At 58.0% G+C, this 15,651-nt stretch overlaps 1 protein-coding gene and 1 long non-coding RNA gene across 2 annotated transcripts; both read left to right on the forward strand.

Moving 5' to 3' along the window:
• The first annotated feature begins 2,146 nt into the window (after positions 1–2,146).
• LOC144247861 (uncharacterized) lies at positions 2,147–4,728 on the forward strand. Its single transcript, XR_013341339.2, has 7 exons — positions 2,147–2,298; positions 2,915–2,953; positions 3,072–3,098; positions 3,802–3,837; positions 3,954–3,986; positions 4,173–4,220; positions 4,589–4,728. It is a non-coding gene; the product is annotated as an uncharacterized LOC144247861 (long non-coding RNA).
• Positions 4,729–9,940: 5,212 nt separating this feature from the next.
• Positions 9,941–13,174, forward strand: QPRT (quinolinate phosphoribosyltransferase). The gene is made up of 3 exons (XM_021553731.3): positions 9,941–10,555; positions 11,306–11,437; positions 12,419–13,174. The coding sequence occupies exons 1-3, from the start codon at positions 9,956–9,958 to the stop codon at positions 12,602–12,604; spliced, it is 918 nt and encodes a 305-aa protein (XP_021409406.3). The 5' UTR covers positions 9,941–9,955; the 3' UTR covers positions 12,605–13,174.
• Positions 13,175–15,651: the final 2,477 nt, after the last annotated feature.

Below are 15,651 nucleotides of genomic sequence, written 5' to 3' on the forward strand. Positions count from 1 at the left end.
AGAGCACACCTATGGTGGAGGTGGGGCAGGTGCCATGCTGTGTGCCCTCTGCTGAAAACACCTTGGAGGACAAAAGGAAAAAAGTGAAACTGGGAATTGTCTCCATCCCCAAAGCAAAGGGATGGCTCAGCATGGAGCTCCAATGCCTGACAAAGATCAAGGCCAGGATTTTACAGCACTTCCCAGGAAGCCCCCACGGAGCGCAGCAACTGCAGCCCAAAGCCACTTATCACAATTCCAGCAGGAAAAGGAGCATGGCACAGGTGGAGAAACTGAAGGGGAGACCCAGCAAGGCATTGCTATGGCCAGCAGCTGTGCACCAGCCAGTTATCCCAGCCAAGGCAGCAACAGGACTGAGACCCCTGCTCCTGTCCTGTCTCCCCTCCTCTCCCCCACACCACAGCTACTGAGGGAGTCTGGGAGCTGGAGGGCTCTGGGACATTTGCAAGGGAGATGTAAATGTGGGGAGAACAGAACTCTTTTCCCACTGTGACCCACCACAACACCTCCCTGAGGTCACAGCCTGGGGAGAATGGCCAGGCCAGGAATTGATTTGGAATCTGAGTTCCAAAAAAATCCCATGGAAAGGATGACAGTAAAATCAGACATTTTCGATGTTGCTCACAGTCCTGCTCAGGGAAAGGAAGGGACACAGTCCAGGATGGATCAGCCACAGCTATGACCCCCCTGTCACTTCTCTAACCCATCTCTCCATCGGACACCAAACTGGGAATATTTCCATGTTCCAATGAGCTGCAGACCCAGAAACAGGAACACGTCTGTGCAGAGCCCATGAACCCACAGCCGGGATATTCCAGAATGGCAATTTTTGTGTCCAAGGCCTGGAAATGTCCCTGGGCACCTCCAGGACCAACACTCCTCAGTTCTCCAGCAAAGGAGGCACAAAGCACCAAGAGGCAAAAGGAAAATCTCCCAGGTCACTGCCGGCTCCTGGGGAAAACCCAAGGCAAACAGTCAAGCCAGGGGCCGGAAAGATTCCCCAGCTGTCCCACAACAGGTCCCTTCAGTGTGGTCAGTGTCCCGTGAGGAGGGAACATCTCCTGGAAATGTCAGGGAATGTCAGTGGACAATGGAGGCACTGGCAGCTCCCGGGAGGCCCTGCCAGGGCCTGTCCCTGATCTGTGCCCTCGGGGCTCACCCTGGCAGGGCTCTGAGCTGGGACAGGAGCGCGGGACCCTCGGGCAGGAAGGTGAGCCCTGCTCAGGGCCAGCGCTGGGGCCAGGGGCTCTGTGGGAGCCGTGTCCCAGGGCCAGCCCAGTCTGGAGCCACAGCCCTGCTGGGGCAGAGCCCCTGGGAGCCGATGTGTGGGACAGCTCAGCAGAGCGGGACTGGGGTGATCCACCAGGACACAGAGGTCCCGGGTGGGATGGGGGGGCCGGGCAGGGGATCTTCCCCCAGGGCCTGGAGCAGTTTGGGGCAGCAGTGCCAGGAATGGGCTGGAGCCGGACACTGCGGCCACCCCGGCCCTGCTCCAACCCAGCCCTGGTGTCCCTGTGCCACCATTCCAGACACTGCGGCCACCCCGGCCCTGCCCCAACCCAGCCCTGGTGTCCCTGTGCCACCACTCCCCACTGCTCCCCAGAGCACCTCAAGGACCTGGAGATCCCAGTCACTCAGCATTTCCATGGCCTGTGACCCCGCTGTCCCCACACCTCCCTGTTTTCCCTCATCTTGGGGTCCTGGTGCCCCAAGAAGAGGGGTCAGTCCAGCCCCCAGTTCAGCCATGGGGCTGGAGTGGGAACTGGGACAATTCTGCTCAGCCACGCTGGGTTTGGCGCTGGGCTCCGCTCTGGGCTGTCCCACAGGGAAAGCTCTGGGAGGGAAGGGGCAGCAGGAGATGGGGGATCTGGCTCTGGGGGCTGTGGGAGGATGGATTGTGTTGCACTGGGGGCTGTCCCCACAGGGTCCCCAGGTGCCTTTGGCTCCCTGCCTGCCCCCCTGCCCCCCCAGGTGCCTGGGCCCCTCCAGGGGCAGCTGCCCCGGGCAGGAAGCTGGAGGGATGCCGGGCAAGGGGGCTGGACCTGTGCCACAGCTGGGCTGGGGTGGACTCTGGGCCAGGGCTGGGCTTGTAGCCAGGGCTGGGGGCTGTGCCAAGCCGGGCTTTGGCCTGGGGGCTGGCAGGGAGGGTGCAGGGAGGAGTCCCGGCAGGGATAAAGGTGCTCCTCACCTGCTGCAGCCTCACCCAGCGCTGCCCGGAGCCAGAGGAAGATGAAGGTGGCTGTGCTCAGCGTGGCCCTGCTCTTCTCCATCCTGCTGTGCCTCCCAGCACAGAGCAAGGTGAGGCTCCAAGGCCACGGGGGGGGCTCAGGGCTGGGGGCTCTTCCCAAGGCAGGGGCTGCCCCGGGCTCCCAGCCCCGGGCGCTGCCACTTTCTCCTTGCCACGAGTGGCTCCGTCCTTCCCCTTCCCGCAATTCAGCTCCAGCTGCCAGAGCCCGGCTTTCCCTGCGGATGGTCGGACCCAGCTCCTCCCTGGCAGGACCCCAGCGCTTTCCTGTCCTGCTCCCCCCAAATCCTGGCCTTCTGGGCCTCCCCATCCCACCCTCCTGGTCCCCTCGGCCACCTCCGCAGCATCTCCTGTTTGCTACCCAAGGACAGAGGCCACTCCCGAACTGGGCTGAAGCGGGGCTGAGAGGTGCAAACTAACTAAAGACCAGGATAGGCTGAACTTGGCCAAACTGGGAAATGCTCCCCCACCCCCAGTGATTCCCAGGGTCTTCTTCCCAGTCTTCCCTTCAGTCCATTGCCTTTCACTCAGCATTGGTGTCCCCAAATCCCCTGGCACCCCCTGCTCAGAGCAGGGGACAGGCATGGGCCAGCAGGGCTGGGGACACACCTGTGTCCCCCCAGTCCCAGCAGGGCCAACCCTGACCAGCCTTTTGCTCTCCTTCCCCAGGCAGCCATGGATGGCAGTGGTGACACCATATGTGCTGGGGTAAGTCCTGGAGCTGGCTGCACCAGTGAGGGAACTGGGGGCCAGTTTGGTCAGCCGCAGCCTTTACTGGGACTGGGGACACCCCAGTGACTGGTGACATCTCATGGTCTCTCCACAGCAAGTTGGTGGCATTAGTGACGGCAAGGTGAGCAGCCTGAGTTCTTCTGATGGGCCCAGACCCTCCCATCTCATGGCAAAGCCCCTCCAGGGCATCCCAGTGCACCCCAGCACATCCCAGTGCACCCCAGGGCTTCCCAAGGCTGCACCTTCCCAGGGTCACCCCTGTGCTCCCACCCGTCCCAGTGCACCCCAGTCAATCCGAAGAGCATCGTGCACAGTCCATTTCCTTCCCCTCTCCCTCCTGTCCTTTCCTGTTCTCATTCTCCATGACAGGGGTGCCCCCAGATCCCCTCCTTGACTGCCACACCCAAAGCCCCTCCCAAACCCATCCATTCTGTCCTCTGCCCCACCCACCAACCACTTCAGCCCCCATGGCCCCACACTGGAATTGCTGCCTCCCCACCCACATTCCCCACCTCCCACCCCTTCAACACCCCCAGCCCCACCCCTTGGGGCCCCAGCTCCCCCCAGTTCTCTCTCTTGGAGCCCCCCTGTCCCACTCCGTCCCCTCCTTGGAGGCTCCGAATCCCCCTCACTCTCCTGGTCTCCATCCCCGCCGCGCTCCCTGCAGGAACAGGGGCCAGGTGAAACTGGCCCGAGCGGGACTGGGGGGAGCAGAAGGGATTTTTCCTCTCAGGCCAGGGGCAGACACGGGACTTGGGGACACCTGTGACCCCCTAAGCTCCACAAGGGCCATTCCAGACTAAACCTTTGCTCTCCTTCTGCAGTCAGGCGCTGTAGGAGCGATAGGTGGATGCATTATGGTAAGTCCTGGACCTGGGGCACCAGTGTGGGGACTGGGGGCCAGTCGGGTGCCCCCATGCCTTGCTGGCACTGGGGACACCCCAGTGACCAGTGACATCTCCCCATCTCTCTACAGAAACCAAAATTCCCTCCACCACCGATGGCTGAGGTGGGTAGCTGGAGTTCTGCTGGCCCAGAGACTCTCCTGTCATGGTCATGACACTGCAGGGCATCCCAGTGCACCCCACTTTGCCCCAGTACACCCCAGCTTGCCCCAGTATCTCCCAACATGCCTCAGTATCCTCTGGTGTGTCTCTAACCCTGCCTTCCTCCCCGGCCCCGCGTGGCTGAGCAGGTGGAGCTTCTGCAGGAGTGATGCCCGGCTGCCCCTCTGGATGCCCTGGTGAGAAATCCTGGAGGGTCCCCAGCTCCACAAAGAGATCCTCGGGGGCCAGGGTGAATCCCTGAGCCCTCTGGGGTGGGCAGAGCTTGGGCATGGCAGAGGCACATGGAGGGGGCTGTCCCTGATCCGTGTCCCAGAGCTGTCCCCAAGGCTTTCCTTGCACTGGGGGGCTCTGGGGACACCCAGTGTCCCTGTGGGAGCAGGGGGGGCTCTGGGAGCTTTTGGCATATTCCAGGCTGAGGGGCTCTGGGATGTCAGGAGCCAAGTCCTGTCCCAGGTATACCCAGGGCTCCAAATCCCTTCTCCTGCCTCTGTCCCTGCAGAGGGAGGGAAGGGAACAAGGTGATAATTTGGGCTCTGCCTTTCAGGCCTGGAACTGGTGGTGACACTTGCGTCCTGTCCCTCTCCAGCGGCATGAGGAGATGATCATCCCTGGAGAACCCCCCTAATTCCTTGGGAGCCCTGGGAATTTCCCTGGAATAATCAATAAACCCCTTCAGCAAAGCAATTCTGTGTATTCATGTGTGCTTTTCTCACGTCCCTGTGTGTGTTCAATGTCCCTCTGTGTGACATTCACATTCTCTGAGCAGAGACATAATTCTGTCTCTCAGGAGAAGCACAGAGAGAAGAAGAGAAAACAATCTTTATCTCCACTTCTTTGTTTTCTCCACGTGGAATTTGGTATGGAGATTGTTTTCCATGAAGTGATTGCTGGGTTGGATTCTGGTGAAGGTTGTTTGGGTTCAGTGACCAGTCAATTCCAGCTGTGGCTCGGACTCTCAGCAGTCACGAGTTTGTTTGTTAATTGGTAGTTAGTTGATACGTAAGTAAGTAGTATCTAGAAGAGGATAGTCTCTCTTTAAATAGTATATTAATGTAATAGAATATAGTTTTAATATAGCAGATCCTTCAGCCTTCTGGAGCCAGACATCATAATTTCTTCCCTGGCAGGGTTACTTTTTTTACTATACTCTGTGTGTTCCATGTCCCTGTGTGTTCCATGTCCGTGTGTGTTCTGTGCCCCCTTTCTCATCCCCGGGTGTCTCCAATTTCTCCCCCACCATGAACAGAGCGACTCTGGGGGCTCCCAGGGGTCCCCCTTCCTTTCCCCCCTGCCTCGTACCCTGGGCCGGGCAGGCTGGGACACCCTGGAATGTCCCCCCACAGCTGGAGGAACAAGGGGCACCCCAAGCCACCTCTGGAACCCCCAGGGTTTGGGGCACAGAGGGAAACAGGTTCTGCCCGGGGCTCTGGGCACCCCAGTGCATCCCCAGGGAGCACAGGCTGGGCTCAGGGCAGGAGTGGCTCATGGACAGGAGCCTGGAGCCCTGGCTCCCCTGGCCCACTGGGGAGCGACAGCGCTTCCCTGCCCAAGGATCGGCACTCCCGGGCTCATGGCTGGTGGGAATGAGGCGGTTGAGGTCACTTAAAGGATCCCCAGCTGTTCCAATCCCATCCTTGAGGTGCCTCTGCCCAAATCCAGGGGCACAATGGACCCTGTGCCAAAGTCAATCGTATAGAATTTACTGGGCAATAAAATGTGTGGGTGAGAAATGGAGAAGGAAGGGAGAGAGGTCACTCAGAAGGTCAGCACCACCCGTGGATCCAGCAGCGTCCTGTTGAGCCTTTCTCCCCCACAGCTTCTCGATGGTGGGGGGTCCTGAGGTCATTCTGAACTTTTCCCTGTTTTTCCATTTTGGCAAACGAAGGAGTTGGTGCTCATGGCTACACAGCTCTCCAATGCCATAGGTTTAACAATCCCCTGCCCTTGGGTGCTAATTAGTCCCAGCTCAGGCTGTCCCTTCTCTTCAGCCGGAGGTTTCTGGGTTCGGTGGCCGTGAGAGGGTGGTCACCATCTGCCCCTCTGCAATTCCCTTTGACCCAGTTGGAGCCAATTCCAGCAGGGGTGCTGGGTTGGATTTCCTTGTCCACCACCAGGGATCCATTCTGCTCCCCCAGCTTTGTTTACCTCCCCCAAGGTCCAAGGTAAGCCCAGGACAATTGTCCCACCTTGACCTGATCTCAGGGTGCTCCATTCTGCGCTTGTCTCACGGCACAGTCCTCCTGTGGTGACAGTGTTTGGGTTGGTGACTGCTGCTCCTGAATCCCAACACCAGTGGAGCCTCCCCAGCCCCCAGGAGTCCTCCCTGGATGTCCCCAAGGTGTCCCCGAAGTGTTCCAGCCTGGTGACCCCTGGCGACCCCCTCCAGCCCCTCTTCATGCAGGTTCCAGCGTGGTCTTTGAGGGTCTGGACTGCAACATCTTTGAGGCTCCAGTGCCGATGGCGCTGTCAGTGCTGGGCCCCATCGAGATGTGAAATTCCCTCAACAGCTAGCAGGGTTTGCCTTCATCATCACCATCATCTTCATCACCACAACCATCCACACCATCAACCTCATCCCCCCCAACACCATCATCTTCATCACCCACAACTCCATCATCATCATCCCATACCATCAACCTCCATCATCGTCACCAAAACTCCAACAGTACCATCATCACTGTCATGTTCTTCATCATCACCTTCATCTCCATCATCCACAACATTGACACCATCACCATGACACTACTCACACCATCATCATCATGTCCCCACAGCCCCATGTCCCTGCATCCCCAATCCCCCCATTCCCATGGCCCCGTGTCCCACCTGAACCATGCCCTCTGCTCACGGGTCTCCTCTGTGATGATCTGCATGGTCTATGGTCACCTCCAGCTCCTCCCCGCACCCTCTCTGTCCCTTCCTGTGACCCTCTTGACCATCTCTCTGTCTCCTCCTCATGTCCCACCACCCTGTTCTGTTCACCCTGAACATCCCCATATCCCCCCTCATGTCCTCCCCATGTCCCAACCACCCCTTCCACATGTTACTGCCCATCTCCATGTTCCCAGTTCCATCGTCCTGTCTCCTCCACCTCCTCCCTGTCCTCTCCATATGTACCACCACTATGTCCTGGTCACTTCCATGACCTCTAGGTGTCCTTGACCCTGTCTCCGCCCTCCCTGCTTACCCCACCATCTCCTGGTCAGCTCAACCATCTGATCCCTCTTCCCATCACCATCCACATGTCCTCACCATCATCTCCAGGTGACATTGACCATCTCTGTGTCACCTCCGCAGTCTGCTGTCACCTTGACCATCTCCTCCTGGCTCCATGACCCTGCCACCATGTCCACATCCCAACTCCATGTCTCGGTCCCATCTTGTCCCTGTCCCCACTGTCATCTCCATGTCTCCTCTGCTGTCCCCTCCACCACAGCCCAGTCACCTCGATCTCCTCCCTGTCCCACTCCCACCATGTCTGCAGTCTCCTCTCCCCTCCATGTCCATCTTCTCCCCTCAGCCCAACCTTGTTCTGCCCTCGGCCCCTGGCACTGTCACCGTCACCCCCACGGCCCTGGCACTGTCACCACCCCCTTCCCACCCCGCCTGTTTGCCCTATCACATCCCAGTGTTTAGTGTTCCTATCACGGCCACTGTGGGAACGCCCCTGCCACTGTCACCTCCTGTCACCCTACGTGTCAGCCACCCCCCGATGCCACCGGAACCCCCCCCCCCACCCGTGACAGGGTCTCAGTTGGGGGGGGTCAGTCGGGGGAGTCCTCTGCTGTCACCCCAAGTGTCCCCCCGGCCATGGGGCGCCACCCCGGTGTCCCCCAGCGCCCCTCGCCCCCGCTCATTTATTGTCAATAAAGGGATTTTTCCCTCCCCCACCCCAAACCGCCTGGGGTTTTTTTGGGGGGTGCGGGCCCCTCGGGGCAGCCAATCACAGCCCGGGGTTGGGCGTGGGGGCGAGGTGAGCCACGCCCCCCCAGGTAAGAACCCCCCCGACCCCAATTCGGGCTGCAGTCGCCTCCAGCTCTCGCCAGGTCAGTGGGGCGCCCCTCCCCCCTCGGGAGTCCCGGGAAGGGGAGGGGGAGGGGAGGGTGATGTGGCCAACCCGGACCGGACTTTGGATCTCCCGAGCTGGGGGGAGGGGGAGGGGGACCCACATTTGGGGACCCAACATATGATCTCCTTCCTGGACTCCCAGATCTACCCCGGAACCCCAATAACCCCCCCAAATTCCCCCTGCACCCAAAAATCTTATCCAAAATCCCCTTCGGAGCCAAATAGCCCCTCCCGGACCCTCCTAGGACCTCCAGCCTCTTTCCAGGACCTGTCCAAAATCCCCTTCCCAGGACCCAATAACCTCCCAAACGGCCCCACAGCCCCTCCCCAGGTCCCACTGAAGACCCCACAGAAATCCTACAGAGGAGCCACCAGGCCTCCCTCCCAAAATCCCCCCAGGGATCCAAATATCCCCCAAAGCTCCTCAAGACCGCCCCAAATTTCCCCTTAAATTATCCCCAAATCCCCTCCAGACCCAAATATCTCCCTGAAAATCCTCCCTGAACCCAAACATCCCCTCAAGGATCCTCCTCAACCCCCCAGAATCCTCTCAGAACTCCCCCAAGAACCCCCCCATCCCCCAAACCCCTCAAAGACCACCCCAAATTTCCTCTTCAGCACCTCAATAACCCCCAGATCATCTCCAGACCCAAATATGTCCCAGAAAATCCCACCGCAGAGCCCAGTATCCCTTCAAGGACCCTCCACCCCCCCAGAATCTCCTCAAAATCCCCCCAAGGATCCCTAAACCCCCCAAAGACCAACCCAAATTTCCTCTTCAGCACGTCGATAATGCTCAGATCATCTCCACACCCAAATACCTCCCTGAAAATCCTCCCTAGACCCCAATATCCCCTCAAGGACCCTCCTCAACCCCCCAAGAATCCCCTCAAAATCCCCCCAAGGACACTCATATGCCCCAAACCCCTCAAAGACCAACCCAAATTTCCTCTTCAGCACCTCAGTAACCCCCAAATCCCTTCCAGACTCAAATATCTCCCTGAAAATCCTCCTTAGACCCGAATATTCTCTCAAGGACCCTCCTCAACCCCCCAAGAATCCCGTCAAAACTCCCCCAAGGACCCTTGTATCCCCCAAACCCCCCAAAGACCAACCCAAATTTCCTCTTCAGCACCTCAATAACGCTCAGATCATCTCTAGATCCAAATATCTCCCTGAAAAACCCTCCTTAGACCCCAATATCCCCTCAAGGACCCTCCTCAACCCCCCAAGAATCCCCTCAAAATCCCCCCAAGGACACTCATATGCCCCAAACCCCTCAAAGACCAACCCAAATTTCCTCTTCAGCACCTCAGTAACCCCCAAATCCCTTCCAGACTCAAATATCTCCCTGAAAATCCTCCTTAGACCCGAATATTCTCTCAAGGACCCTCCTCAACCCCCCAAGAATCCCGTCAAAACTCCCCCAAGGACCCTTGTATCCCCCAAACCCCCCAAAGACCAACCCAAATTTCCTCTTCAGCACCTCAATAACGCTCAGATCATCTCTAGATCCAAATATCTCCCTGAAAACCCCTCCTTAGACCCCAGTATCCCCTCAAGGACCCTCCTCAACCCCTCCAGCATCCCCTCAAAACTCCCCCAAGGACCCCCTCATCCCCCAAAGCCCAACCCAAAATTTCCTCTTCAGCACCCCAGTAGCCCCCAGATCATCTCTAGACCCAAACACCTCCCTGAAAATCCCCCCGCGGAGCCCGGTATCCCCTCAGGGACCCTCCGAAGGACCCCGGCAGCCCCTCCAAGACCCCTCCCCACGACCCCAACTCCTCCCCGCGCCGGCCCCGAGTAACGCCCCCGTCTCTGTGCCCAGGCCCCCCGGAGCATGGCCCGCTCGCCCCCCGGCTCGGCGCCCCCCGGCCGGGGCTGGGCCCCCGCGCCGCCCCCGCACCGCCTGCGCGCCCTGGCCCACGCGTGGCTGGACGAGGACGCGCCCTGGCCGGACGCGGCGGCGGCGGCCGCGGGGGACACCGCGACCCGCGCGGAGCTGCTCAGCAAGGCCGGGGGGGGCCCGGGGGGCGTCCTGGCGGGGGCCCCCTTCGCCGAGGCCGTTTTTGGGGTGTCGGGGTGCCGGGTCACCTGGAGGGTGCCCGAGGGGGCGGCGCTGCCCCCCGGGCGGGCGGTGGTGGCCGAGGTGGAGGGTCCGGCCGCGGGGGTGCTGGCGGGGGAGAGGGTGGCGCTCAATATTTTGGGGCGCTGCAGCGGGGTGGCCTCGATGGCCGCCAGGGCCGTGGGGGTGGCCCGGGCGCAGGGCTGGGCGGGGGTCGTGGCGGGCACCCGAAAAACCACACCCGGCTTCCGCTTGGCGGAGAAATACGCGCTGGGGGTGGGGGGCGCCGACCCCCACCGGGGAGGTTTGGGGGGGCTCATGATGCTCAAGGACAATCATCGAGCGCTGGCGGCGGCAGCGGGGGGGCTCGAGCAGGTGGGGACGCCGAACTTTGGGGGGATAATGGTGGGGGGGCGTTGAATTGGGGGGTTCTGGTTGCGGGGGGGTCTCCAGAATTTGGGCGGTAGTGGCGGCAGGACCCCTGGGTTGTGGGGTGCTTAGCGGAGATTGGGGGGGGGGGGTCAGGGCACCAGTTTTGGTGGGACATTGGTGGGGGGGCCCTTGAATTGGCAGATTCTGGGTGGTAGGAGTGACAAGCCCGATTTTGGGGGCGTGGGATGGGGGGAACATGAGGTTTGGAGGAAATGGGGGGGTCTGGTGGAGGAGATTCGATTTTGTGGAGAGTGATGGTTTGGGGAACCCTGAATTTCAAGGGTGGTGGGGAAGTGCCAATATTTGAAAGGAGCACCGGTTTTGGAACAAACTCCTGGATTAGGCTGATCTGGGTGTGGACTGATGGGGGAGGACCCCTGGATGGGGGGGATGTGGGTGGGGGGGGGTCCCAGTTTGGGAGGGAAATTAGAGGGTAACCCCCGAATGGGGGGGATCGTGTGTTGGGTAACTAAATTTGGGTGTTTGTAGGTCAGGCAACCCAAATTTTTGGGGTCGAGGGACACCTTTGAATTGGGGGGATCTGGGAGGAGAACCCCAATTTGTGGGGGGCGATGGGGGGGACTCCAATTTTGAGTCATCCACTGGGGGGATCTCCCATTTTACCCCACCCCGTATTGGGTCAGAGGGATTGGGTGTTTCTCTGGGGTTCCCCCTGACCCCCCTCTCCCCCAGATGATTTTGGGGGTGCGCCGGGCCGGGGGCTTCACCCGCCGGCTGGAGGTTGAGTGCTCGAGTGCGGAGGAAGCGCTGGTGGCTGCGGGGGCTGGGGCTGACATCGTCCTGCTGGACAACCTGGCCCCACAGGTGAGCCTCAAAATCAGAGCAGGACCAATAATCGTGGGACCCCAGAAATGGAGGGGTTGAATTGTCAAAATGGGGACAAACCCCAAAAATGGGGCACAGATCTCCCAAAAAATGCGGGTGGTAATGCCAGAGATTTGACCTCTGCCCCCACCAGGTGAGTTCCCAAAATCTGGCAGGGACCCCCAAGAACTGGGAGGACCCTCCAGGTGTGAGGCTGGACCCCAAAAATCGGGGTCTGGACCCTTCAAAATGTGAGGCAGAGAAGTGAAATGGGTTAAGACCTCAAAAAAAGCTCTTCACAGCTGAGCCCCCAAAATCGAGGGGAGCAGCAAAAGTGGGGGACACCCAGGGGTGAGGCTACACCAGTAAAATGGGAATTTGCTGTAATTGTGGGGCAGCCCCAAAGATACAAGGGGGAATCCCAATTTTGGGGGGTCAGAGGGTTGGGTAATCCCAATTTGGTGGGTTTCTGGGTGGAGGGACCTTTGACTTGGGGAGTTTAGGTGGGGGAACCACAATTTGGAGCTCAGTGGGTGGGCAAATGCCTGGGTTGGAGGGGTTGGGTAGGGAGCCACAACTTTGGGGGGTTCAGCAGAGAGGACCCCAGTTTGGCTGGTCAGTGGATTGGAGAACCCAAATTTCGGGTTCTCCTGGAGGTCAGTGGTGAGTGGGGCCCCCAAATGGGCAGATGTTGGGTGGGAAACAACTGGTTTTTGGGGGGTTCTGGTTTAAGGGGGATTACCCTTGATATGGAGGATTTTTGGGTGGACACCCCAGTTTTGGAGCTCTGTGGCTGGAGTAATCCCTGAATTGGTGGTTTCTTGGGGGGGGGGGGGATCCAAATGGGACAGATTTGGGTGGTGAGACCCCCATTTTGGGGGAGAATCCTGCACAACCCTGATGCATTGTATGTCCAGATGTCCAGGGTGACCCCAGATTTTGGGGAGGGAGTGCTCCCTGCTAACGGGGTGTCCTCCCCAGGAGCTGCACGCGGCGGCGGCGAAGGTCAAGGCTGCACACCCCGGGGTGACGGTGGAGGCCAGCGGGGGCATCGTTTTGGAGACCCTCCCCCAGTTCTTGGGGCCCCACATCGACGTGGTGTCCATGGGGTGTCTGACCCACAGCGCTCCTGCCCTGGACTTCGCACTGCGGGTGCTGGAACCCTAAAATCCATCCCGGAACCCCAAAAACCCAGCTTAGAACTCACAAAATCCAACCTGGGACCCACAGAAACCTACTCCAGAACCCCAAAACCCAACCTGAGATGCCCGAATCAATCCCAGGGAGAGTGAAACTCACCGTGAAAATCCAAAATTCACCCTGGGAATCCTCAAACCCCAAAAGGCCCCCTGCTGAGGGGACTGCAAAATCTGGCACTGAGTCCTCCCATCTTCCAGGGGTGCCTATGCCTGAAACATCCCCACCTGTGACTCCAAAATCCATATTGGGACCCACAAAATCCATTTTGGACCCCAAAAGTCTATCTTGGAAGTCCCTACATAATCTCTGGGACTCCAAAAATCCAACCTGGGGCCCTCCAAAACCCACCCTGGGACCCCCAAATCTCCCCTGAGACCCCCACAAAGCCCACCCTGGGGATCCCATATCTCCATCCTGGGGTTCTCCCACTCATCTCCCTCCTCTAAGGTGGACCCAAAATTCCATCCTGAGGTTTCCCCTTCTCCCTTTTCTCTTTGTATCCCCAAATAAACCCCTACCTCACTCCCTGCCCCCCAACATGTCCCTCCAGTTTTTTCAGGGTGTGTCCTGGGTTGTAAGATAAGCTTGTATTCCATTTGCCATCTGTCGAAGGCGAACCGGTTGGACAGGTTTTTTGTTATCTCTCTCAGAGACAATGGTTTGTGTATACACCTTCGACTGATTCAATGAAGGGGGTCCCACCCAGAGGGGGGAAGCAGCTCTCTCCTTCTTCTTCGCGGGACTCCGAGAGAAGCAGCTCTCTCTCTCTCTCTGCGCGGGATTCCCGGGGAAAGCAGCTCTCTCTCTCTCTTTCTTCGCGGGATTCCTGGGGAAGCAGCTCTCTCTCGCTCTCTCTTCGGCGGCACTCGCAGCGAAGCAGCCGGCGCGTTGAGCCGACGGCGGCGGAGCTCAGAGGCAACCCCGGCGCAGAGGAAGACCGGCCCCACTGCCACCAGATCTGCAGAGGGAAACTATACCCTTCTAGAGATCACCACTGCAGCTACAATTCACCAGCCACTGCAAGGGAAGCAAATTGTCCCAGTAGAACTGATACTGGCACCCCGCAGGTTCTGGACTTTTTTTTTTTTCTTTCACTGGTTTTGTTTGTACCGATTGCATTTGCCTTTTTAAATTGTTGTCTAGTTTTCTCCTAGTAAAGAATTGTTACTCCCACTCCCATATCTTTGCCTGAGAGCCTTTTAATTTAAAGATCCTCGTAATTCAGAGGGAGGGGGGTTTGCCGTTCTCCATTGCACAGGAGGCTTTGCCCTCTTTCACAGACTCCTGTCTTGTCGAACCACGACAGAATTTGGCGCCCAACGTGGGGCCCGAGGGCATTGAGAGGGAAAAAGGATTAACAGTTCTTAAGTAATTTGGTTTTGTTGTGTGTAAAAACATCTTCAGCATCACCATGTGGTCTAGTTTACCTTGGTTTGGGTGGCATGTGATCGTAGCTATACTTTTCCCATTTGCAGACCCTTATCTAAAAATGGGTCCTATAACTAAAGCTACGGTGTCTGTTATCAAGTTTGGCTTCTGGGTTAATTGGGTGAGGAATTCATGGATCTTTAATTTCCTCTGGAAGGCAGGTACATGGATTCATAGCTATCACACGTTAACTGTATGTTTTTGGGGTTACTTTAATAACGGTACCTACTGCGAGGAAATAGCACCTGGGCAAACTTTCTCTCAACCTTTTAACCATCTTTTTGGGTCTGCTCCACCAGTTCTCAAAGGGTTAAGATCCTTTATAAGTGCTAATGATACCATACAATGGGTGGTGTTGCTGATAGTCCTGTTATATTTAGCATTCAGAGATAAGGGAAGATTAACCTGGATAACTACCCTCACACCTACACCACAGACTCGAGATGCTGCTGCTCCAGAGCCTGACCCTGCCCCACAGCCCACCTCAGAAATGAACCGCCCAGATTGGGTGAGGGTTCTGGTTAAGGAGATACGAGAGATGCTGAAGGAGTGCATTTCCCCAGCTGGTGAGAAACCGGCCCTTTGCCTTGAGGAGGGACAGTCTAATAGTACAGCTGTGGAACCCACAGATGTTACAACTGTCCAGGTTCCAGCTGAACCACAAAGGCAGTCACGGTCAGCAGCAGTGGCCCCGGTAGAAACAAGGAAGTCTAAGGTGAAAGCAGAGCACCCTGCAGATAGGGACAGGAATGGAGGAACCTCACAACCCACAGGGGAGCCAGAGATTGCTATCATCACCGAGTCCCTGACGTACGAAAGTCTTCGCAATCTGCATAAAGACATTGTGCGACGAGGGCGTGAGGCTTATGCTACCTGGCTACTCCGGGTTTGGGATCTTATGGGTACAGGCGTGCAGCTGGACGGTGGTGAGGCAAGGAACTTGGGACCCTTGACCCAGGACTCAGGTATAAATCAGGTTTTTGTAAGGGAACCAGGGTCCCTTTCTCTCTGGGAGCGGCTCTTAATGAGTGTCAGGGAGAAGTTTATCCACAGAGAGAGAATGCAAGAGCACCATCATAGAATGCGCTGGAAGACCCTCGAGGAAGGGATCCAACAGCTGAGAGAAGTGGCAGTATTGGAGGTACTCTTTGGGAGGGATGGACGACACAATAATGATCCTGACAAGGTCAGGTGTACGGGACAAATGCTGTGGAGTCTGGCAAATCTTGGGCCATCTCAATACGCCACCTTCATTGCAACGATCAATGCTGACACCCACCGGGAGACAATAGGTTCTGTTGCCAACAAACTTAGGAATTATGAGAGTATGATTAATGGCCCAATGCAGGCTCATATCTCAGCTGTGATTAAGGAGTTTAAAGAGGAGATGAGGGAGGAGATAAGGAAGGTTAATACAGCACCCGTGAGAGTCACAGGCCCCAGAATCAGCACCCAACAATCCCCAGCTAGAGAGAGAGGGTACACCCCAAGGGCTAATCTGTGGTTCTTCCTGCGTGACCATGGGGAAGACATGGGGAGGTGGGATGGGAAACCCACTTCTGTCCTGGCAGCACGGGTCCGTCAAC

Source organism: Lonchura striata, chromosome 32 (assembly GCF_050655825.1).
Source record: "Lonchura striata isolate lonStrDom1 chromosome 32, ASM5065582v1, whole genome shotgun sequence".
NCBI lineage: Eukaryota > Metazoa > Chordata > Aves > Passeriformes > Estrildidae > Lonchura > Lonchura striata.